The following is a 25,154-nucleotide window of genomic DNA, read 5'->3' as shown; positions in this document are numbered from 1 at the left end:
ACACACACAGACAGTGTGGTGAACAACCACCTGAGCCACTGCCTGTTCACACCGCTACTGTATCATCCAGAAGGCGAGGTCAGTGCAGGTGCAGCAAAGCTGCGACCGAGAGATTGAAAAACAGCTTCTATCTCAAGGCCATCAGACTGCTAAACAGCCATCACTAATTCAGAGAGGCTGCTGCCTACATTGAGACCCAATCACTGGTTACTTTAATAAATGGATCACTAGTCACTTTAAACAATGCCACTTTAATAATGTTTACATATCTTACATATCATATGTAAATACTGTATTTTCTACCATCTACTGCACCTTGCCTATGCCGCTCGGGCCATCGCTCATCCATGTATTCATATGTACATATTCTCATTCACCCCTTTAGATTTGTGTGTATTAGGTAGTTGTTGGGGAATTGTTTGATTACTTGTTAGATATTATTGCACTGTCGGAACTAGAAGCACAAGTATTTCACTACACTCGCATTAACATCTGCTAACCATAATGTTATATGTGACCTATAACATTTGATTTGATTTGACTAAATTTGATTTAAAAAACGATAGAACTCGAGAATAATGGTCTTCTTACAGTTTCTCCACAGAAAGTCTAACACTAGAGTTAAAAGACTGCCTCCCTTTTTTCCATTTCATTGAACACCATAATGAAACCCAATAACAATTTTATAAAATTCAATCTCTTTCCCGCATAAGGATAAGCATAAACTGAATCAATACCCAAGATATTTTCTTTCTGCTATATTCATTTTATGGAAACACAGGTGGAGGAAAAATCTAGTCACAGGAATACACATTACCAATTCAAAAACACATTATAGCCAAAGGCCATTGCTTACTGTCTAATTGTCTCTCTCCACCAACTGATCTGGTATAATTAAGACATGGCAGAAGGCTCTATTCTCCAGTGACTTCTAGTCTTTTCATCTGCAACCACAACCACAGGCAGGTCAACCAAACATCTCTCAGCTGCTGCTGCTGCTTCTCAACATTGGACAGGGGTTCCACTGGGATGTCTATTGGAGCTGCATGTGTCTCAGGAGAGGGAATACTGTACATACAATGCAATTGCAGGTAGAAAGTCTTTGGGGAAGCGTTGCCACTGTTTTCTTGGCCAACTACTGTATACTATGCACCAGTCTGCTGCTATGTGTAGTCTACCTGTGTCTCCTTGCTGGAACAGCTGATGGCAGTTTATTTTATGCTCCTCTTTTCACTGGTATTTATCTGGTGTTTTATTGGAAATTCTGTGGTAACAATGGGTGTAATTCATTCCTGTTGGTGATTACCTGGAACCAATGGTGCCCAGTGGTAATTTTTTAGTGAATCCGTGAAAACAAACAAGTGATACTGTACATAGGTGCTTCCTGCCTAACTACTATGTTCTTTCTCAATAAATACCTGGTCAGTGAAGTACTACTAAAAAGCTCTCTCTATCTGAAGTAGAATACTACAACCACTGTAGCAGACCTGATACATGTACTGGGTGTTGATGAGACCCATCTACACCAACAAGCCAAATCCAATAACAATAATGTTATTAGTGTTATATCCTTCCTGTTTGGCCCTGTCCGGGGGTGTCCTCGGATGGGTCCACAGTGTCTCCTGACCCCTCCTGTCTCAGCCTCCAGTATTTATGCTGCAGTAGTTTATGTGTCGGGGGGCTAGGGTCAGTTTGTTATATCTGGAGTACTTCTCCTGTCCTATTCGGTGTCCTGTGTGAATCTAAGTGTGCGTTCTCTAATTCTCTCCTTCTCTCTCTCGGAGGACCTGAGCCCTAGGACCATGCCCCAGGACTACCTGACATGATGACTCCTTGCTGTCCCCAGTCCACCTGGCCGTGCTGCTGCTCCAGTTTCAACTGTTCTGCCTTCTTATTATTCGAACATGCTGATCATTTATGAACATTTGAACATCTTGGCCATGTTCTGTTATAATCTCCACCCACCACAGCCAGAAGAGGACTGGCCACCCCACATAGCCTGGTTCCTCTCTAGGTTTCTTCCTAGGTTTTGGCCTAGTTTTTCCTAGCCACCGTGCTTCTACACCTGCATTGCTTGCTGTTTGGGGTTTTAGGCTGGGTTTCTGTACAGCACTTTGAGATATCAGCTGATGTACGAAGGGCTATATAAAATACATTTGAAATTTGAATAATGAATCACCTAAAATCAAATCCTCTGTCACGACTTCCGCCGAAGTTGGCTCCCCTGCCTGTTCGGGCGGTGCTCGGCGGTCGTCGTCACCGTCCTACTAGCCACTACCGATCCCTTTTTAGTTTGTCTGTTGGTTTTGTCTTATTAGTTTCGGGTTTCGGGTTTTGGGTTGTCTGGTATAGTGTCCTGCGCCCTGTATTTTATTGGGCTTATCAGTTTGGTGTGCAATAGTAAAGCACTTTACTCCGTTACTCTCTCTCTGCGTTATTATACATGAAGTCTTTTACTCTCCTCTTTTCTATTCTTCTTCTTTATTCTCCTCTTATTCAAATCCTAATAGTATAATTCCATGAGGCTCGGCCTTGGCTTCATACAGTAGGTTGGAAATGAAACCAGTAAAACAGTGGTTGACTCACAAATGATTATGATGGCGCCCTGGCGCCAAGGTGATGACAAATGTTTTTGGGGATGAAGCAAAAGCCTCACTAATCACAACAGTGCTCTAGTGTCCTAGCTAGACCTCTGGGAAATGTGGACTTGTGAAGTCAAGTGGGTTTCAAGCCCGGGCTTGCTCACCGTGACAGAGCTACAGATGTATTATCTTCATTTTGTTACTGAGAATTTTCCTGCACCGCAGATGAGCTTCATGATTTACATCCATTCAGTCAAAACCTGTACTAACACACGTTGATATTAACAGTATTGCACTTTATTGTAGCCTCATTTTGGCCAGCTAATAGCCTATCTGCTGATCAAGCAACATTATGAACTAAACATTCAAATCCTCGTGCTGCAGGATAATTTTTCTGCTATAATACTAATCAAATTAAGATCCTACAGCTGTATTTTCGTTAATTTTACAGATGCACTGTCTGTTTACACTCTACATAAATGGCTATGTAATTGCACTTGACAACAGTTTTTGTAATTTAACAGCAATGTGTGGTTACGGAGTTACTGTCTTTTCTAAATGTCAGAGTGGAGAAGAAATATTTGGAGATAGCTGCAGCCTGCTTGAGGGGGAGAATTCACACACGTACATGAACATACTCTCTCTCTCTCTCTCTCTCTCTCTCTCTCTCTCTCTCTCTCTCTCTCTCTCTCTCTCTCTCTCTCTCACTCCCTCCTTCCCTCTCTTCCATCGACTAGCTATCAGCACCTCCTCTCTCCATCAGTCCACAGGAAATATGCATGGGGCCGCAGTCAAAGAGATGTTTGTCAACGTCATGTGGAACGCGGAGCTGCGACGATGCTTGCATGTTAAGCAGCCCCTCTGCCTTAATCAAGCCAATCACAGGCGCTAGGAAAATGAGAAAATGCGGTAGGGCCCAGACACCTGGCATTAAGACACTCTCCCTCCTTCCCTCCATCCCTCTCCCTCCTTTCCTTCATCCAGCCACCCCCTAACTCAGCCCTATCAGACACCTCCAAGCTTTGCATATGGGATCATCAGATTCGATCTGCGGCCCTATTTGTCTCCCCCTCTCCCTCTCCCTCTCCCTCTCTCCTCTTTTCATGAACCGAAACAAAGAAAGGCCTCCCTAATCCCGCGGCTAAGGTGCTTTTTTATTGGATGCTTAAGCCGCCAAGACAGGCTACTACACCTGGGTTTAACAACTGCTCAGGAATTCCTTTGTGCCGGCTGGACTATCCTTGTGTTTTGCTCATGGAGAGGGTTGTGACCTGAATGCTACCTGTGGGTACATAAAGGCCTGGACACAGCATAGCGGCATGCACTCGTTCCCCTCTACTAACGCTTGACTTTACAGTTCCACGGGATGGATCTACACCCTTTCTTAGTTTCTTTCTTTCTTTGTCTCCCTCTCTCTCCCTCTCCCCATCCCCCTCTCTCCCAGACAGTCTGCAGTAAATCATTGTGGCTGTAAACGGGGCCTCTTTGACCCTCGCGAGACCCAATAAGTGCCCAGATTCTAACTGGATCCGCCAATCAATGGATCAATAATCATTCTTATGTTTCTGGTTTTGTTTTTAGACTTTTCTTCTTCTTGCTGAATGTCAAACTGGATTTGGAGTCATCAAATATGTAATGGGTGGGTTGGGGTTGCTCTACTTGGGGCTGAACAAGATTGTGACAACCACCTACCCAGCTGAGGGCCATAGCAGTAGGTCAAGCTAGAGAGGTTGTCCAGGAATCCAGTAAACTAGGTCATAGAGGCGAAAATCTATAGTCTTAACATCAGCTGGTTGGTGGACACTTTTGTCAGCTTTGAATAGCCCACTCGAGAGAGAATTTAGCTTTCTTCTGAATCTCTACGGCAATACAATCAACCCCTATGCATGGTGGGGTGACTATAGCTATATAATAGCAAGCTGCGCGGAGTGCAAAGCTGCAACCTTGGCCTTCACTGCATGACGATTGGGCAGTTCGCACATCGAGCAATGATTATACTTTGTGGTGGTGGAACTGAGAACCTAGATCAATGCGTCTGGGCGTTATTAAGTAACGTTATTAAGTAACTGTTTCCACAGGCTTTTTATTGTTTACTCAACTTTTCTGTTAAAGTGTTACCTGAACTTTTTGTTTGCCTAAACTTAGCACCAACATGAGAAAACATAGGCAAAAAGTGATGTGTTTGCTCCAATTGGTTCATATGTTCATTCAACTACTGTCATGAGTGCTCCCTCTCTGGCCTCTAGGTCACCAGGCTGCTCGTTATGGCGCACACCTGTCACCATCGTTATCAGACTCATCTGGACTCCATCACCTCCTTGATTGCCTTCCCTATTTATGTCACTCCCTTTGGTTCCTTCCCCAGGTGTCATTGTTTCTGTTTCCTGTCTGTGCATTGGTCGTTATTATTTGGACATCTTACCTAAAAAAAAGGCTGTGGAACTAGTTACACACACAGTATTTTTAACATACAATGTTTTCAACTTGTTAAGCAAAGACAGCATAATACATTTAGAGATTTTTTTCTGAACGTTTTCTCAAGTTGGAACTAAGTTCAGTAACACTTGGATCGAAAAGTTAAGTAAACAAAAAGGCTATGGAACCAGTTACTTAATAATAATTAGTTGAAACAGATAAACCTCTGAAAGGCCTTGATCTATTTCTCAAATGTATCTGTCTGACCAGACTCCGTATAGAATATCTGTTATGTTTCTGGAACATATGAGCTTATGACCGGCCCTGAAGGTGTGGCTCAATCTGTTGACAGAACATCCACGGTAAATGTGACCATTCATTCACTTTAGACTTCTTCACAGATCTAAAAAGATCGAAATGAACCTGGGGCTTTCCCACCCCGAACCGATACATAAATGATCTTTGTTAAATATAGAGTCCTGTTTCGAACAGACCTGAGGACAATTACACCCGTTCCGTACAGATCTGGTCAGATCCAGACCCGGTCCGATCCGAGTGATAGAAGCAGCAGAAAGGTCATTTTTTAAGCTACTTTATTAAATGTAGTAAAGAGTGGTGCTGCCGTAGCAGGTGGGGGAGGGGCCGTACTGTGAGAGAGTGACACAGGGAACAGGGAGGAGGGAGATACAAGAGACAGCAACCAACCAAGCCGACTCGCTCTGTAGTAGACTAATAGCTGCCATAGCTAGGTTATTTATCATGCAATATGATTACATCGTGCCTGTCTTGACTGCATCAAACCGTGAGAACCGAGTTAAGATAACGTTAGCTAGCTAGGCTAATTCAGGCTGCAGTGGATGTGCTTCTCATCCTACAGTTACAAATAACAACAACTCCACCCAGAATATTAAGCAGCAGCCTAACTGTTGTCTCTTGTTCGTTGTAGCCTATCCTTGTCCTTTAACTTTCAATTCCGCCATTTTAATTCCATCTTCCACTGATTAGATATCTCCTAACGTTTGCCACACATGGAGGCTCTATGACTGTAGACTATTGCTGCTTTGATGGTTTATGATTGGCCAACAATAGCAACAATCTACACACGCCATGCTCCACTCTCTTGAAAAGCAAGAGCAGCAGCACACATTTTAAAATATCTCTACCTCTCTACTGCAGCAGTCGCATTCTAATTTGTACCGGCCCTTCCGGACAAGGCAGGGTATTCGAGTACAGGTGGATCCGTGAAGACATTCACCAGGTGAATCCACAGTGACTGTACCCCCTACAAAGACAATATTATAACCCACAGTGACTATACTTCCTACAAAGACTATATTATATCCCACAGTGACTATACACCCTACAAAGACTATATTATAATCCACAGCGACTATACACCCTACAAAGACAATATTATAACCCACAGTGACTATACTCCCTACAAAGACTATATTATAACCCACAGTGACTATACACCCTACAAAGACAATATTATAACCCACAGTGACTATACTCCCTACAAAGACTATTTTATAACCCACAGCGACTATACACCCTACAAAGACTATATTATAACCCACAGCGACTATACACCCTACAAAGACTATATTATAACCCACAGTAACTATACTCTCTACAAGACTATATTATAACCCACAGTGACTACATCCTTCAAAGACTATATTGTAACGCACAACAACAATACACCCATTGGATGCTGAAGCACTACGCAGTCATGACAATGAGTAGTGAGTCTGAGACTGGACTGGGCCCATCTTAACCATCAATCTCCCCTGTCCTGTACACCCACCCCCTGTCCCCCTCTCCCCCAGGGCATTGGCACAGATTGGCACAACAGCAACAAGCTGCAGGGACAGATCAGATCAGAGCGAACTAAGCGTGGTCTCACCTCTGGCAGCGGCATGCCGTTGATGATGAGGTCAGGCTGCTGGGGACCCTGCCCGCTGGCGAAGGGATGCTGCTGATAGCCACCGTGGTTGGGCGCGGCATTGCGCGAGTTCTGGTTCTCCACGTTGAGGAAGGTGCTCTCGGAGCGCCTGCAGCCCAGCGGCAGGCTCTGCTGGTGGTAGTCGAAGTAGTTGAGCGAGGAGGTGAGAGACGAGCAACTCACCACGTTCATCTTGTCCGTCTCCTCCACGTCGCGCGGCACGAGGCGGATGTCGTTCTTGCTCAGCTTCTTCTTGCTCGACTTCTTCTGGCTGCCATACGAGTACTCTGCCACCCTGCGCAAGTAGAAGAAACTGAACAGACTCAATAAAGCAGTGCTCTGTCATACCCGCCCACAGGCACACGTCGTTCGGCCAGAGGCCCCCCACTCAGCCATGCCAGAGTGCTGACCGAAGTGTGCCGTGGTGGTGGCAAGCACATTGGTAAGCATCCGGGGTAGCGAGACAGAGGAGCCACGCTCAAGTGACCACCCCTCCACCCAAGCCTGACCGCCTTCCCCGGGCCACCAATGGAGCCGTCATCCCTCATTTGTTTTTATTTGCATGCTCGGCACAGTTGACATGTCACAAACAACAAGCACACACAATGCAAACATGCCAAACCACAAAAGCACACAAGGCAACAACAAAAGACGATACTGAAGATCACCAACCAGAATCTGCCATCATATTAAAGCCTCACTGCTAATTCACTTTTTTCTTTCATTATCAAGCGAGGCCCACTGGCGATATGGAGTGCAGGAGCACTGTAAATTCAAATTCATTTAGAGCCTAGTCTCTGTGGCTGTTCCCTGACTTGAGCAGAGCATTTTGATTCTAATCAGCCCAAATGAGAAAGCCGGAGATTCTTTATGGAAAGGATGCTGCTGATGCTCGGGTCCATTCTCCATCCAGGCTTTCAAATTCTTACGAGGGGAAGCTGTGTTTTAAGCAGCTTGTGCTCTGAACCCTTGAATCCCTCCTGACCCGGGCCTTGCCTTTGAATTTTAACGTGTCAAACATTTGCATGGACTCCCACTCTCCAAAGGTATATTTTTAGCACTGGTTGGAAATAGTATTTACTCTTGTTTCTAGCCTGCATCTAATAACACTTGAGGCCCTGGCTGCATATGCTGAAATGCCCTAGGAAGATTCCCCATCCTTAGTATTAACTGTATGGGTTTTCCTTTTCATGTATGATGAAGTCTGGGTCTGTCTGCTCTTCCATGCCTTCATTCTAGCAAAGAAAATGGTAATAGCAGCCTTCAAATGTTTCTTTTTCAGGATATCTCAAAACTGATATTTTATTTCTCTCTCTTTCTCTCTCAATCTTTGGAGTCTGAGTAGGGGAGAGAAGAGACTGAGGGTAAAAAAAAAAGAGTGCATTGTTCTGTCATTGTTCTCTTTAGTGCTTCTGGGCCCAAAATCAGAAAATGGACAGGAGAATCAAAGAGAATGAGCAATAAATTGCAGATAAGCACTGCTCAGGTTTGAGGTGGTAGCTAACTACTCAGGAGCACTGCAAATCAATACTGATTACAGTACCCGGCAGGAAAATTATTTTTATGCCACAAGACATGATTTTTAAAGAGGAAGGTTAGGTGGTGTGGGTCAGATATTATTTGATTTACCTTAGTTGTTTGTTTGAATGGTTGGTTGGTTTCTTGTGTTTTTTTAAATTAGAGAAATAGTGCATTGTGGGTCACATCCAAATCTGAAAGCATGTTGAGAAATGTACTAGGCTATATTTGTCAATATGACAATGACAGCCATCAAATCATAGAAAATGCCCTAAAACCCCTATAAATTGTCTTAATAACATAACTTATGTCGAGAGTCTTTTGCATAGTTCTCTAAGAGCATTGGCTTTTCAGAAAGCAGATGTTTTTATTCTTATGTCGTTAAATTAGTCTGTGGGCTGTTGTGTTGACAACAATGTCACTTTGAAACTATACTGAAAAAAAATATAAATGCAACATGTTAAGTGTTGGTCCCATGTTTCATGAGCTGAAATAAAATATTAAAGAAATGTCAATTTGCACAAAAAGGTTATTTGTCCCAAATGTTGAGCACAAATTTGTTTACATCCCTGTTAGTGAGGATTTCTCCTTTGCCAAGATAATCCATCCACCTGACAGATGTGGTATAAAAAGAAGCTGATTAAACAGCATGATGTTTACACAGGTGCACCTTGTGTTGGGAAGAATTAAAGGCCACTCTAAAATGTGCAGTTTTTTCACACAACACAATGCCAGAAATGTCTCAAGTTTTGAGGGAGTGCGCAATTGGCATGCTGACTGCAGGAATGTCCACTAGAGCTATTGCCAGAGAAATTAATGTTAATTTCTCTACCATAAGCAGCCTCCCAATGTTGTTTTAGAGAATTTGGCAGTACGTCCAACCGGCCTCACAACCGCAGATCACATGTAACCACTGCAGCCCAGGACCTCCACATCGGGCTTCTTCCCCTGCGGGATTGTCTGAGACCAGCCACCCAGACAGCTGATGAAACTGAGGAGTATTTATGTCTGTAATAAAGCCCTTTTGTTGGGAAAAACTCATTCAGAAAAAACAAATTCTCCCCAGTGGGTGGCCTTTGCCCAATGCTGCGCCCATGCCCAGTCATGTGAAATCCAAAGATCCTGGCCTAATGATTTTATTTAAATTGACTGATTTCCTTATATAAAATGTAACTCAGTAAAATCGTTGCAATTGTTGCACGTTGCGTTTATATTTTTGTTCAGTAGAAGCTATGTATCTTAACAAGTGAGGCCTTAGAGGTGCTATACTACATACGTAGAATACTGAATGTAAAGATGCTCTCCTACTAGGTGAAACCCTCATCAAATCTACATCTCTAAAGAATATGGATTGGAGAAACCCGATGTGGATATCTCACCAACCATCACATGATATTGCAAATACATGACTGCTTTAGATTTCAAATCAATAGGTGATCAATATTAACCATTATCCATGAGTATGTGAAAAGTTTCATTTCAGAACGCAATATATACATTTTCAGAAATATTGGTACATAAATGTTTATCCTTTAAAGAACTTATGAAAGAAATAGATTGGTGTGTTTGTTCACTATCTAATCATGGCATGGGGTTGTTGAATGAGAAACATATATTTGTTTGAAATCCAACACTTTAAACAAATAGTCATGTTTTTTTTGCAAAACACTATATATCCGCCTCACTCTCTGGGAAATAAGTGGTACTGCTAAGTTTTACACAGTCAAATAGAACAAATTGCCTTTTTTTTATAAAGAACTGTACAAATTATACATTTGTGACAATATATGTAAATAATATATTTTGTAACAAAATAATCAATTCAGTAATATGAGATCTGTATGTAAAACATTTACAAGTAACATTTGTTTTACATTTAGCAGATGCTCTTATCCAGAGTGACGTACAGTTGGTGCATTCATCTTAATATAGCTACAGTAGTTGAGACTAATACACAGGATGCAAATGTTCTATTCCAGCTAAACAATGGATATATAACGTTTTGCACAAGTGTATTTTTTAAACATTTTAATACAGATCTAAAATCTATTAATTACAAATCTGAGAGTAGTAATATTTTAAGCACATATGAAGGTACCCATAAGCAATCATTTCTGATGAAAAAACACACATGAAAAATTGGTGGATATAGTGTTTTGGAAATAAACTGTTCTGTGTGCCTGTGAATGTCCACACTTTAAAAAGGAGATCTGTCTGGACACCTTATGTAGTTCTTTAAGTGCATAAAGGAGAAGAAACTCAATGTTTTAAAAAAAGAGTAACTGCCACACAATGGCATTCTTAGGCTACATGTATGTTTCATGGATCTCAACCCAACATTTTGGTCAATAGAGCTTCATCCACTGGGACTTACTGAGAGATGTATATTTGCTCTACTTTATGGCGGAATCATACAGGGTCAGCCAATTGCCACATGTATGAAATGGCCTGACATAGCAGCACATCAACAAGAATGATGTTGAGTGTAAAATATGAAATATGATAATAGCTTCAGGTTAAAATGACAAATTCACAGTACCAGTCAAAAGTTTTGGACACACCTACTCATTCCAGGGTTTTTCTTTATTTTGACTATTTTATACATCGTAGAATATTAGTGAAGACATAAACACTATAAAATAAACATGGAATCGCAGAGTGAAGGAAAAGCAGTCAACAAGCGTATGTGGGAACTCCTTCAAGACTGTTGGAAAAGCATTCCAGGTGAAGCTGGTTGAGAGAATGCCAAGAGTGTGCAAAGCTGTCATCAAGGCAAATAGTTTTGATGTCTTCACTATTATTTCTACAATGTAGAAAATAGTAAAAAATAAAGAAAAACACTTGAATGAGTAGGTGTGTCCAAACTTTTGACTGGTAATGTATATATTTTATATATTTTAAGTGGTAATACACAAGGAAAGTGAGAGCTGATGCTATACAGATTGATGAAAAAAAACATACTTTTATTATGACGGATCAAGATAATAATGTGCTTCCCTTCTGAGGCATAGTCATACACGGAGTAGAGGCCTAGATGATTCAAAGCTGCATTACTTAGTAGTTTTAGTATAATAGTAGATCCCACTTGATTTGCATAACTTTTTTTTTTAATTCTGTATTATTATTAACACTATTATTACCAATATCATCATTACTATGTCATCATTCTTGCAGAATCGTAGGCCATGCTGTCTTCTTTAGAACATCCATTTAAACCTTTGGGAATAGAATGCACTAGAAATTCAATAGCCGTAAAATTCAGCTAATTGTCCTCGCCTAGTCAAGATTATTAGTCCTAGTTAATTGTGCGTGTTGAAAAAAGGAAGTAAGGCAACAGCGCCTGGTCTAGGAGTCCATTGGCCATTTTTTCTTATCAGTTATGGGCACCTGCATTCCTTAGTGCCGCCTAACATCTGGGGCCCTCAACATGCACTAGAAATACAGCTACGTGCACTCACGTCTAGCCTGAACAACACACACACGGAGGCACCAACGCAAGGGCGCGCATATCGCCAGCACAAACACACGCGCGCACCACTGAATGGGCAATAAAATGTGTAAATGTAGGCCCATGAGAATAAGAAAATAGGTACTTGGCTATAACCATGACTGACTGAAACACCAAAGTAATGAGATGCGTATGAAGAGCTGTTTTCAGTACCTGCAGTTGTACGTTCGGATCTCCTTGTTATCCCTTTTGCACTTGACTGCCACAAAAATCATAGTGACAAACAGGATAGCTGCAATAGAGCCCAGGGCAATGATGAAAATCAATGACAGGTTTACTGGTCCAATAGATTCCTGGGCGTTCAGGTCCGGTGAGAGGTAGACAACAATGTATGCAGAGGCCGACAAGGACGGTTTCCCGTGGTCGCGTGCCACCACTGTGATCTCGTAGGTCGACTTGACCTGCTCCCCGAACATCTTGGTGGACCGCACCTCTCCATTCACCTGGTCTATCTCAAAGAAAGGCCTGTCTCCCTCCGAAATGGTATAGGTCAGCCTTCCATTCTCCCCCTCGTCGTAGTCGTCGGCCTTGACTTGGGTCACCAGGTAACCCACCCCTGCGTTCCTTGGAATGGATACTTCCGCGGTGCCATTTACCAGGGGTGGAGTAGTCATAACAGGTGTATTGTCATTCACATCCAAAACGACAATGCGCACCGTCGCGTTACTGGATAAGGACGGATTCCCTTGGTCCCTGGCCAAAACTTTGAAGTCAAAAGTCCTAGTGTACTCATGGTCGAATGATCTCATGGAATAAATACGCCCTGAAGGATTTATACTGACATATGTGTTTACGTCCATGTGTTTAATCTCACTGGGAACGATGGTGTATGAAACGGTGCCATTCATGCCCAAATCGGGATCTACAGCAGACACTGCCAGCAAACATGAGCCGGGCAGGTTATTTTCTAGGACCATCTCTTGGTAATGGGGTTTTAGGAAGTGGGGAGGGTTATCATTTTCATCTGTGACTTTCACTACAAACGACTTCGTGGCACGTAAAGGGGGGGTGCCACTGTCCTCTGCTTGGATAGTTAGATTGTACGTGTCCCTCTGTTCTCTGTCTAGCCTGCCATCGACAAGGATGGTTGAGAAGCTCTCGTATTCCTGGAGCCTGAAAGGAACGTTGCCTTGTAGTCTACACTGCACCTTACCATTCGCGCCAGCGTCCTTATCTGAGACCCTTACTAATGCAATAACGTATCCACGTGGCGCGTTCTCACTAACTTCAATCAGCTCTGTGTTCACCGACAATAAACTAATGACAGGTGGGTTATCATTTGCATCCATCACATTGACCGTGACTTTACAATGAGCCGGAATAGAATTTGGACCTAAATCTTTGGCTTGGACATCAATCTCGTAAATATGGGTTGCTTCATAATCCAACGGGCCATTTACAGTGATAATACCGGTTCTAGGGTCGATTTTAAATACATCTCTAGTTTTCTCGGTGACGTAACTGTTAAACGAGTATACAACCTCACCATTAGTTCCCTCGTCAGGATCCGTTGCATTCAAGTCAATTACAAGTGTATTAATAGGAGAATTCTCCATCACATTCACTGTATACACAGGCTGGTCAAAAACGGGATTATTATCATTCGAATCCATTACTTTAATATTGAGCTGAACTGCGCCAATCTTTGGGGGGTCTCCGCCGTCTTCTGCACTGATTTCGTATGAGTAGTGAGACTGGGTCTCCCTATCTAACGATTTTTGCACTACGAGTTCGGCAATCTTGGACCCGTCCCCCCTAGTCTTAATCTCCAACCCGAAGAGCTCATTCGGGGTGATCGAATATGATTGCACACCGAAAATCCCAGAGTCCGGATCGCTTGCCCCCTCTAGGGGAAACCTGGTACCAGGGGAGGCATTCTCTGATATTTCAATGTCAATGTGGTTTGTGGGGAACCTGGGCGCATTATCGTTCAAATCCACAATTTCAACTTTAATCACACAGATCTCCATGGAGTTTGACATCACCTCCAGAGAGACAGTGCACTTTGACGTCTGTCGGCAAGCCACATCTCGGTCTATTTTCTGATGTGTGAGGAGAAGTCCAGCAGGGCTGAGTTCCACCCATCGCGGCTCTGAATTTGAGATGACCCGCAAGTACGGCGCACGCGGTGCAATGGCAAATCCTTGAGTTTGTGCGTCCTTTGTCACGTTTCCAATGATATACCCAGCCTTCTGCTCCTCGTTTATCGAGTATTTCAAATTGATAACAGAATCAGCCCCAGTCCAGCATAAAAGGACTATCCAAAGAATTTGCATAAAATCCATTTCCTTGGCGTACATTGTACCTGTTGATTTTTCCTTAGATTTAATTGGGACCTCGTATGATCACGCACACCTATGCATGTCAGAGATAACTGGCAAGATTTTCCAGTTAGCGAATCTCATCGAAAAGTTATCCTTGGAATAGGTTTCGATAACAGAAAAGGCTATCTGGTATCCTATCTGGTATACATGTAACTTGATTATATGGTCTTAAGTCCATCTACCTCATTGTACTCTTCTGAGAGAAACTACATTCTCCAATCTGCTGCAACGCGTGAGATCTTGAGGATAGATATTAGAAAACATACTGAATGGTCTCAGAACACTGATGGTCTCAGAACAACATATAAATCTGCGCTGTTTGTATCAAGCTACAACTATAGGAACGTCTGACATGATAAACCGACCATTTCGATACAGGCTGGAAAACAATGCAAATAATGAATAAAAAAAATCAAAAGGGAGAAAAATTCTAATGAACAGGTTTACCCCAAAAAATAATGTCCACTGAAGATTCAATTATTGGCTAAAAATGATCCAGTTCAATTCTTCCCAGCATCATGATTGCAATTCAACAACCATAAGGAGAATTTTAGACACACTGAATTTTACGCATACGTCCACAAATGCATATGAATGATTTGTTCAAGTTGTAATGACTTTTCCGTTGTAATGACTTTTCCTCTTCAATGGGCAATTATATCAGACCACATATCCGACGGAAACGTAAAAAAGGAATCCGCATTGAGAAAATCCGTGAATAGCCAAAGTCCAGTCATCGAATGTAGACCAATGATGCTGTTGACAGAACGTATCTTATGGGCCTCATGCTATCAGTGAAGACTACGGTTATTTTTTAATTTCCAGGCGAGCCGATAAGAGGTTTCACACTCTCTCTCTCTGTCAAAGTATTTTATCTTTCTTTTGCTAATTCGTTTCCTCCAATCTCACACATGAATACATCGAACACGTCCCGGGGAGATATGGTCAATATCAAATCCAGTGTAAAAATATAGAGGCAAAAAAATGATGTTATACCGTTACGATAAAAAGCAGTTCGTTTCAAGCATGCAGCAGAGCCAATTGCATGAAAAATATCCAGAACCACTCGTTGTCAGTAGGCTACTAGTTCACCCCAATACGCGCTCCGGCTCCGCTCGCATCAATGCTGCACACTGCCGAATGCACAGCTCAGCGCTGAGCGCTAATTCTCCGGACCAGGACCAGCAATCCCCTCAACCAATCAGAGGTTACACAGGAGGGTTGGATTTGCTGGTTGGTGGGGAAATATACAGCAATGAAAACTCGGCCAGCTACCTGCACACTTGTTCAGCTGTGGAATGGGTTAAGTAGTGTAAATACATGTATTTATTTATTACTCGATGTGTATCATGTAGTTAATGTAGTAGGACTAATAAAAGACCCTACGTCTATATAGCATAATGGTTAGAACTCTTGGTATGTTTACTCGTCATTCCAATGCAATCGGAGTTTTTACATGCTTTCTTTCTAAGTGTGATATACCGGTGGTATTCAGGGTTTGCCCTAAAGGCGACTGTGATCTGAGGACAGAGAGTCCAATCCTTCAATGAATCGAAATAATACTTGATCCACACATGATTGCTGATGACATCCCGATGATTTGATGTAGTCTTTTTTTTTTTACATAATGGAAGTAGCCTATATCTTATTGTAGCCTATTTTGTTAAGGTGAGACAAATTCGACAATGAAACGCTGAATATTTTTGCTGCTTCAGAATGCTGTACTGTAGATGCGTGAAATGTAACACCAAGCATTCTTGAGAAACAGGTAGGTATAGTATGGCATGTAAAACGAGGACACGTGCGTTACCAATACATCGACGACAAGTGTGATGTTGCATATTATTTGTGTAACATCGTGTCTTATTTCTGATTTCTGGACAATGAAACAAATGTGATTGTAGTCGCAGGCTGCAAAATCTCTCTCTCTCTCTCTCTCTCTCTCTCTCTCTCTCTCTCTCTCTCTCTCACACACACACACACACACACACACACACACACACACACACACACATACACTCAGTCACGTGTGCACACACATACACACACACATACACGCAAACACACACACACATACACTCAGTCACGTGCGCACACACACACACACACACACACACACACACACACACACACACACACACACACACACACAAATACACGCAAACACACACACACACACATACACATACACGCACACGCGTTGCATTTCTTAGATGTGAAGAAAACGATATGGTTACTAAAATGTGTAACAACAAAAAAATATGATTGCATTGATGCAGAAACATGTTCTAATTAAAATCATTTGAGAGAATTCTTAGAATATGTCACTGCAGTCCTTAGGTCTGTTGAAAGGAACACTTTTTTGTGTCATGCTAGCTGATCCCTGATAAGGCCAGTACGGTAAATTATCTGTATGTAGACTAGGCTACTTCGATCTGCTTTTGGGTGGAACAGCAATATAACTTCACACGTCAATCAGTGGAAATGAAGGGAAGCCTTACCTGAGAACTCATATCAACTTACATTCGGAAGTTCACGAAACTGAGTGGCAATATTTAATTGTTGTATTAATGGTACAGAAAGCACACTGATTTTTACTAACATTTGTGTCATGTGTATATTGGCCAGGTCCTAATCCCAAAATGACTATTTTGAGGATGTGATAGACTGCATATTTTTTCAGTGGTCAAAAAGGTTGGCTATTTGCTTGGATAGGTAGTCTAATAATGTATGTTTTTTTGCAACGACTAGGCCTAGTATGTGTGTTGTAAGACTTATTTATCATTTAGAACAGACCTCCTTATCCCTCGTGGGTTTCGCTGCCTTCTCACTCCCCAGTTCACTCCTCCCCATCTGGCAAACTTGGCTGCAGACAACCCAGACCATATCGAGGGTTACCCGGTTTAAAAGTCACAAGGGTGACACCTAGCGTCCTTTTGCTGCTTGGCTCGGTGATTGACATTGACCCAACAACATTTGTCACAAACATTCTGCCTTTTGTTAAATTGCATAACCTATACCTTTCTCATTGTGGCAGACCATCTTGCTCTGTGATATGCAGTTGTTTTGCTTTTCAGCGTTTTAATACGTTTGGATGTAGTTTGCTTGATTACCTGTATTACAGGTGATTATTGAGATGTAATGAAAAGTAATAATAGCCATACATCAAACTATTATACCAAATAGCCATATTTCTGTAATACAACACCAGACTTTGGTTTTAGAAATGGGGGGGACATAATATTAATATTATATATTTTTTTTTTATCCTGTCGGATAACACTCCAAACAGTCTACCCGACCACTCGGAGGCATCTGCACGGTCCTAAAGCACACCGTAGCCTAGTTTTGTAACACAATTTCAGAATGTTCGGGGGACATGTCCCCCTGTCCCGTCACCTGTCCCCTCTGTCCCCAGTGAAAATTGCACCCCTGTACACCAAAGCCTCAAACAGCCCTTCACTTTCAGAGTGGGGGTACTGTTATATTCAAATTACTGGCTGTACACCCCAACATGGAAAAGGCCAAAACACTGATTGCTTGTGAAATATGCATCAGAGTATCTCAGTCTTACGCCACATGAAATAAGAGGCTCTAGTAAGACAAGAATCCCTATAGAACTGTAACAGTATGTAGATATAGAATGGGCTTGGATAGATGCATTATTTAAATATTTCTGAGTTATTTTACGTCTAACTGTCAACTGCAGGCTACACTATTCTGTCATTCTGCTTCTTTGAAAAGCAAAACAAGCAACATTTCTCTCTGTGTAGCCTGTAATAGTGCACATTGCTGGTGCTTTTACAAGACAATGCACTGGGTGGATTCTGAGGCTAGATACAGTATCCTCGTAATAAATTCTTAATGGACAGGGAATTAAAACAACCATAGGTGGCTGTGGGACTTTTTACTCAAGGCTTTTTAGACGCCATATTTGAATCCCGTTGCAGAGTAAAGGCCTGTACATTTTATTCGGTATTATATTCCATTTGAAACTGTGCAAAGGTTGAAACAAAGTTGCTGTTTCATAGGAAAGGGGAATTAAGGTGAACAAATCAATAGTGCCAGTAGCCTAGCCACTAGCTATGTCTCTGTCTCCTTGGAAGTAGCGATAGAGTAGACTACTGGACAAATTACACTCATTGGTTTGTCCTTTTGATTTTAATGATTTGAGTGCTTTGTGTTGAGTGGTTGTAAAGATAATTGTTTACATTTCTAAGCATGGTGTTGTTTTATCTGTATCATTTGGCCGAAGCCAGATATTGATCTCAGACACTAATATACTGTATCTCCTCTGTCATCTAAGAGGAGACAATGGTGATTGGCTAGGCTACTTCTCCCTTCATTATGATTGTGACTTTTTATTGTTTCAGTCTAATTACTCAGAATGCACTGCCAATTGAACTCTCATTAACAAAGTGGCCATGACAATGTGTTTCTCCGTAGACATTGGACCACATGTGGCGCACAGTCAGCACACCCCTACTGTGCATGGGGAAAGGTGTTACTTGTTTGCAATTAAAGGAACTTTAAGCATTACCCAGATGGTGTTGGGTTCTGTTTACCTGTGAGTCGTGACCCACACCTATATGTCATTCATTTCTACTATTAACATTGGGTGAGGGACACAGAGAGAAGTGAGACAAGGGTGGTATTAATGTTCGGTGAGGGCAGTGGTGTTAAGTACTTTAAGTAAAAGTACTTTAAAGTACTACTTAAGTCGTTTTTTGGGTATCTGTACTTTACTATTTATATTTTTGACAATTTTTAATTTTACTTCACTACATTCCTAAAGAAAATGATGTACTTTTTACTCCATACATTTTTCTTGACACCCAAAAGTACTCATTACATTTTTTATGCTTAGCGGGACAGGAAAATGGTCAAATTCATGCACTAATCAAGAGAACATTCTTGGTCTTCCCTGTTGCCTCTGATCTGGCAGACTAGCGGACTCACATAACATAAATTATTTGTTTGTAAATTATGTCTAAGTGTTGGACTGTGCCCCTGGCTATCTGTAAATTAAAAATTCTTGCTTAATATAAGGAATTTGAAAGATTTATACTTTTACTTTTAATTTTGGTATTTAAGTATCAAAAGAAAATGTAATTGCTAAAATATACTTAAGTGTATTTAAAACCAAATACTTTTAGACTTTTACTCAAGTAATATTTTATTGGGTGACTTTCACTTTTACTTGAGTCATTTTCAATTAAGGTATCTTTACTTTTACCCAAGTATGACAATTGGGTACTTTTTCCACCACTGGGTGAGGGACACCAAGCAAGGATGAACTCCCTGTGCCCTTCACCATCAACAAGCTTCCATCCAGACAATGGCTTATTGTCATAATAAAGAAAACATCATCAAATTTACAAAAGACAACATTCCAGTTCTATTCGCATATGGATAAAAAAATACATGTTGTTATCTAAATGGAGACTATGGCAAAACAAGCGCCCTGTTATGTTGACATTATGTATATGGAGTCCAAGTGGAATCCACCTAGCCGTGCTTTAAGGACTGTGGCTAACTAACAACATGCTTGGTTATATTGGCATAAGAAAACTTATACCAGTGCTTCTAGGACTGTGCCCTCGGATAGAGAGAGTTGAAGAGATTTTAATGGACGTATCATGGAGGGCATAACATCATTGAGGGACAGGGATCATAGACAGATTAAGCCTGTCACTTCCTCTTCCTTCAGCCTCTGGCCAGGGTGGTGAGGGGGAATCAATTTCTTGCAATGCCGTGTGGATGAATACCAATAATAAGGTTGTCCTCCACCACAGCCAAAACAAGCACCGCCATCTTGCCCATTCCAAATCAATGCACCACTGTCTGTCTCTGTCTTCCGCAAGCTACCTGTAACTATGTGTTTGAGTGTGGGCCAAGTTTCAGTGGGCAGAGAGGCATGCAATCCTGCAATGGGTGAGGATAGTGCCAATACAGCGATAGAGGGACTCGGCTACTACTTCCGAGCCGAGCATCAGGGACAGAAAGTCAGACTACAGAAGTACAGTCTTAGAAAATAAAGTTCTAAAAGGGTCCTTCGGCTATCCCCAAAGGGATAGAACTTTTTGGTTCAAGGTAGAACATCGACAGGGCTGTAGTGGAGGGAGTCTTTGACAATTTTTAGGGACTTCCTCTGACACCGCCTGGTATAGAGTTCCTGGATGGCAGGGAGCTCGGTCCCAGTGATGTACTGGGCCGTACGCACTACCTTCTGTAGCGCCATAACAAGCGGTGATGAAGCCAGTCAAGATGCTCTCAATGGTGCAGCTATATAACCTTTTGAAGATCTGAGGGCCAATGCCAAATTGTTTTAGCCTCCTGAGGGGGAAGAGGGGTTGTTGTGCCTTCTTCAGGATTGTGTTGGTGTGTGTGGACCATGTTAATTCCTTAGTGATGTGGACACCGAGGAAATTGAAGCTCTCGACCCGCTAATCAAGTCATAGATTGTTCTCACTGCTACCGCACGGCAAGCGGTACCGATTCACCAAGTCTAGAACCAACAGGACCCTGAACAGCTTCTACACCCAAGCCATATGCCTGCTAAATTGTTAACCAAATAGTACCATGACCTTCTGCATCGACTCTTTTTACACTAACTCGTTTCACTCATCACATATGCTGCTTCTAATGTGTATTACCTATCCTGTTAACTAGTCACTTTATTCCTACCTATATGTTTAATTCTACATCAAGTTCCTCATACCTCTGCACATCAACTCTGTACTGGTACCCCATGTATATAGCCAAGTTATTATTACTCATTTTGTATTTATTCCTTGTGTTACTATTTTTCTCTCTAAATTGTTGGGAAATAAGCATTTCACTGTTAGTCTAACACTAGTTTTTTCCCAACATGTGACCAGTAACACTTGATTTGAACCCTTTCGGGTTCCATGTAGAACCTTCTGTAGAAAGGGTTCTACATGGAACCCAAAAGGGTTCTACATAGAACCAAAAATGGTTATTCAAAGGGTTCTCCTATGGGGACAGCCGAAGAACCCTTTTAGGTTAGCACTTTTTTTTCTAAGAGTGTGTGTGCCATGCAGACATGCCTTGCCGGAGGAAAAATATAGAAAGGGACAAAATCAATAATTCTCTGTGTACTTTGAACTGTGGCGGTTCAAGTCTTCCAGGCTAAAAAAGTCTTAAATATGCTCAAAAGCAGACTTGGAGTGTGAAACTCCCCTTCACCCTAACTAGCCTAGCTTTTGCTACCGTCTGCGCGTCATCATGCTCCTCTGCAATGCTTTACTTCACACAGGGTTAGATAGAAGTGGCGGTCTGTGCTGTTTAACAGGTTTAGGCTAATATATGATACTAACATTTTCCCTATACCCATCATGAGGTTGCTACAACCTAGCCTATGAATGAAAGTTTACAGCGTAGGTGCACAGGTCGAGAGACATTTGATTAATCAAGGTGACAGATATTGACACATTCAATACCGCCTTGCACAATCTTGCCTACATCTAGCTGATCTTGGATGTAATCATTAATCCAACAGTTGAAAATGAGAGTTTCCATTGGACAAATTCAGTTATGTTTATCCCTGTTTCGTTCCGTTTACTTCCGTTTGAGAAACGTTTTTTACAGAATTGGTGGTATGAATACACCCCTGAACACAGTTCACTTTCATAGCAGCCACATACAAACAGAATGATCCCTTTGATCATTGGATAATTCCTTCTCGCATCTACACGTATCTTCCTTCTTGTTACATTCACTTGTGGACTTCAGTGCACAACACATCAGCTGTTTGTGACCAGGCAAAAAAAACTTTCCAAGCCAAACCTTCATATCATAACCGCTAACCGCTACACAGCCTACAAAACCAAAAGCTTACCTTGACTTGGAAGAGTTCCAGTGTTGGATAGCCATAGTCAGCTAGGTAACATGGCATCCCTCTCTGTTTGAGCCGGGTGTTTGAGTAGGCTAAACTAGCTACCTGCATTCGCTAGCTAAGTAAGTGAAAGTGAAAAAAAAATACTAAACAGAGCTAGTTCTCACTCTCGCTGTTGTTTCTTAATTTTTAAAGTTAATTTGTTCAAAACTGTTCAACTCTTTTTGAGTCAACTACTCACCACATATTATGCACTGCAGTGCTAGCTAGCTGTAGCGTATGCGTTCAGTAATAGATCAATTCTCTGATCCTTTGTTTGGGTTGACATTCAGTTCATTCTGCAAGAGCTCTGATAGGGTGGAGGATGTCCACCAGAAGTTGTCATAATTACTGTGTAAGTCTATGGAAGGGGGTGAGAACCACGAGCCTCCCAGGTTTTGTATTGACGTCAATGTACACAGAGGAGGATGGAAACTAGCTGTTCTTCCGGCTACACCATGGTGCTACCCTACAGAGTGCTGTTGAGGCTACTGTAGACCATCATTGCAAAACAGCGTGTTTTAATAAATTATTTGGTGATGTGAATATATTTAGTATAGTTTAATTTAAAAAGGATATCTTTTTTGTTGTTGAAATTCACTGAGGAGGATGGTCCTCCCCTTCCTCCTCTGAGGACCCCCCACTGTTAATGGCGTTGCGTGGTCAATCCGACGTCTGCATTGGCGTGCAGCATTTACCATGATACGGCCTCTGCAGAAGTCAGGGCATCCATACTTCTTGCACTTCGTGAAGCAGTGCAGAGCTGTTGTGAAGGAAGTTGTCAAGGAAGTGAGTTTGTGTTTATACAGGACCCCCCGCCCCCACCTACCATCAACCAATCATGTCATTGCGGAACTACGGTATACGGAGCCCTCCTCATTGTAACAAAATTTGAGAGGTGCACAGCGATGCGTTATGGAGCTCAATTTGGCTTCTGTGTGCCTCCGGAGGCGCCGCAATTCCGTCACCCCATCCATATGACGCCTCCGACCACATTTTCAGATCAAGCATAAATTGGCTCTTAGAAAGAGCTGATAACAGTGCAGAGAGCAACAAACAAATGTCAGCAATGGTGGTACACTATAAATGTACAAAGACACTGTAACAGCCTTTGTCATCTCTGATTAGCCCCCCCCAACTTCACCTGATAGCAATTTCAAAGCATCTCAGCACAGTCCAGTCTCTGCGTTTTCTGACAGAGAGCCATCTCATCTCCCCACTTCAGTCTACCGAGGCGGCAGAACCCATCTCTGACAGAGAGCCATCTCATCTCCCCACTTCAGACTACCGAGGCAGCAGAACCCATCTCTGACTTTCTCTCACTCTACGCACAACAGCCAATGCTCCTTGCTCCCTTTGATGGTCATTTCTGTTCCATGAAAAGGAATGGAGCTACAATGGATTAAAACCTCATTCATATGCATCACTCCATATTGCAAGATCAAGAAAAACCTTGCAGTCTGTCTGTCAAAGGTAGAGAACGTTTGTAAGTATGATAGTGATGAGAGCTCACGGTGTGTTCCGATCTGTTAATACCACCCTTCTCTCACTTCTCTCTGTGTCCCTCACCCAACATTAATACCACTTCTCTCTGTGTGGCGCTCTGATTAGGAATGAAGTGGATGCATTTGTGTTTGATGGCATGTGATTATTACATTCAGAGTAGTGTTTGTGGGGAAGCCGTTTCTGGTCTGTGCACCATATTTCCTAGGATCCAGTTGTGTGTTACCAGAGGCCAGATATGAGGCTTTCCCCATGGCTGGTGTTGATACATACTGTGGCCCTCTCTGCACGACAACCAGCAGCCAGTTGGCACGGCAACCAGCAACCAGCACATTTGCATTTTGGTTTCCACTCAGATTGATTTGGATGTTTCTCTTGTCAAATATGTCATGGATTTCTGGAACCGTGCTCTCGCAGGTTTAATGATCCAAATGTTATCCCCTCTATCTCCTATTTTTTGGGCACGGGATAAGAATTACGTGCAGATGGTATTGTATTGGAATGGTTGTGTGGCTCTAAATGGGGAATGAGATGCAAGTGAATAAAGGAATATTGTTTGAAGTGTGCAGGAGGGCTGGTAGGGTTCCTGGTCATCAAACGCTGCCAAACACTGATTTAATATGCGGTTTGTGGATATTTAAGCAATTCATAATTAGTCACCCAATAACCCATTTGCTTCTGAAATGAATCATGTTTAAGAGAAATATGCTATATTTGTGCATGATTAATCTGAATATTTATGCCATTAGATGGCAATTAACATGCACTATGTAGTCCTCCCTCTGGGAATGGCCTAATATTCTCCTACAACTGCTAAACTTAGAAGATGTCAGACTAATTAACAGCTATTACATCTAACCCCCCTCCCCAAATTGTTGAATTAGCTCTTTCTTCCTGTCAATGTGCAATTATCTGGCCTTCAAAGTTTACCAAATGAATATATTGGATGTCATAACTTATTCATCTGACAAAAAAAACAGGTTATTATGAAGTTTGTGTTCTTTGCATATTGATACATTTTCCACACTAATAATGAGAACGAGCACTCAAATAAAATAACAATGTATCGACGTATCCTTTTTTCCTCGAAGCGGTTCAGCTAGGCCTGAGAAGGGCCCTAGTTGAGGTACAGGCAATAATGCCATGAATCAGGACCCAGGTCTGAATGAGTTTGCCCTATTGATGTCTGCTAGACCTGACCCCTGTTTGAACCCTGACATTTTACATTCCTCCCACCGGTTCACTAGCATTTAGCACAATAGACCCAATCACACACACAATGCAGTTCCAGAGATTTTCATTTTGATCTGGTTACCACAATGTGCAAAATCAGTAGCCTTTGTTGTGAAGCCCCGGGGCACCTGACAAGAAAGCCACACAAACACAACGTCCTGAATGCACAAGGACCTGGTTCTATAGTCCTATAGGGTGCGTTGTTAACCTGGTGTACGCTCAATTA

At 42.1% G+C, this 25,154-nt stretch overlaps 1 protein-coding gene across 6 annotated transcripts in view; it reads right to left on the bottom strand.

The window, feature by feature from the left end:
* pcdh19 (protocadherin 19) overlaps positions 1-15,419 on the bottom strand; it is a 91,573-nt gene extending 76,154 nt beyond the window's left edge. For 2 of the 6 annotated variants that reach the window (XM_031797776.1, XM_020453171.2), the window contains exons 1-2: positions 12,125-15,419; positions 6,907-7,258 (exon numbers count right to left, since the gene is read on the bottom strand). In XM_031797776.1, the coding sequence (XP_031653636.1) occupies positions 6,907-7,258; positions 12,125-14,271 (2,499 nt within the window). In that variant the 5' untranslated portion in view covers positions 14,272-15,419. The remainder of the gene's footprint in view (positions 1-6,906; positions 7,259-12,124) is intronic. The other 4 variants (XM_031797777.1, XM_020453172.2, XM_031797778.1 and 1 more) reach the window with 3 other exon arrangements.
* Positions 15,420-25,154: the final 9,735 nt, after the last annotated feature.

Source organism: Oncorhynchus kisutch, linkage group LG19, assembly GCF_002021735.2.
Source record: "Oncorhynchus kisutch isolate 150728-3 linkage group LG19, Okis_V2, whole genome shotgun sequence".
Taxonomy (NCBI): Eukaryota; Metazoa; Chordata; class Actinopteri; order Salmoniformes; family Salmonidae; genus Oncorhynchus; species Oncorhynchus kisutch.
The sequence above is the reverse complement of the archived record's forward strand: the minus strand, read 5'-3'. Positions and strand labels throughout refer to the sequence as shown.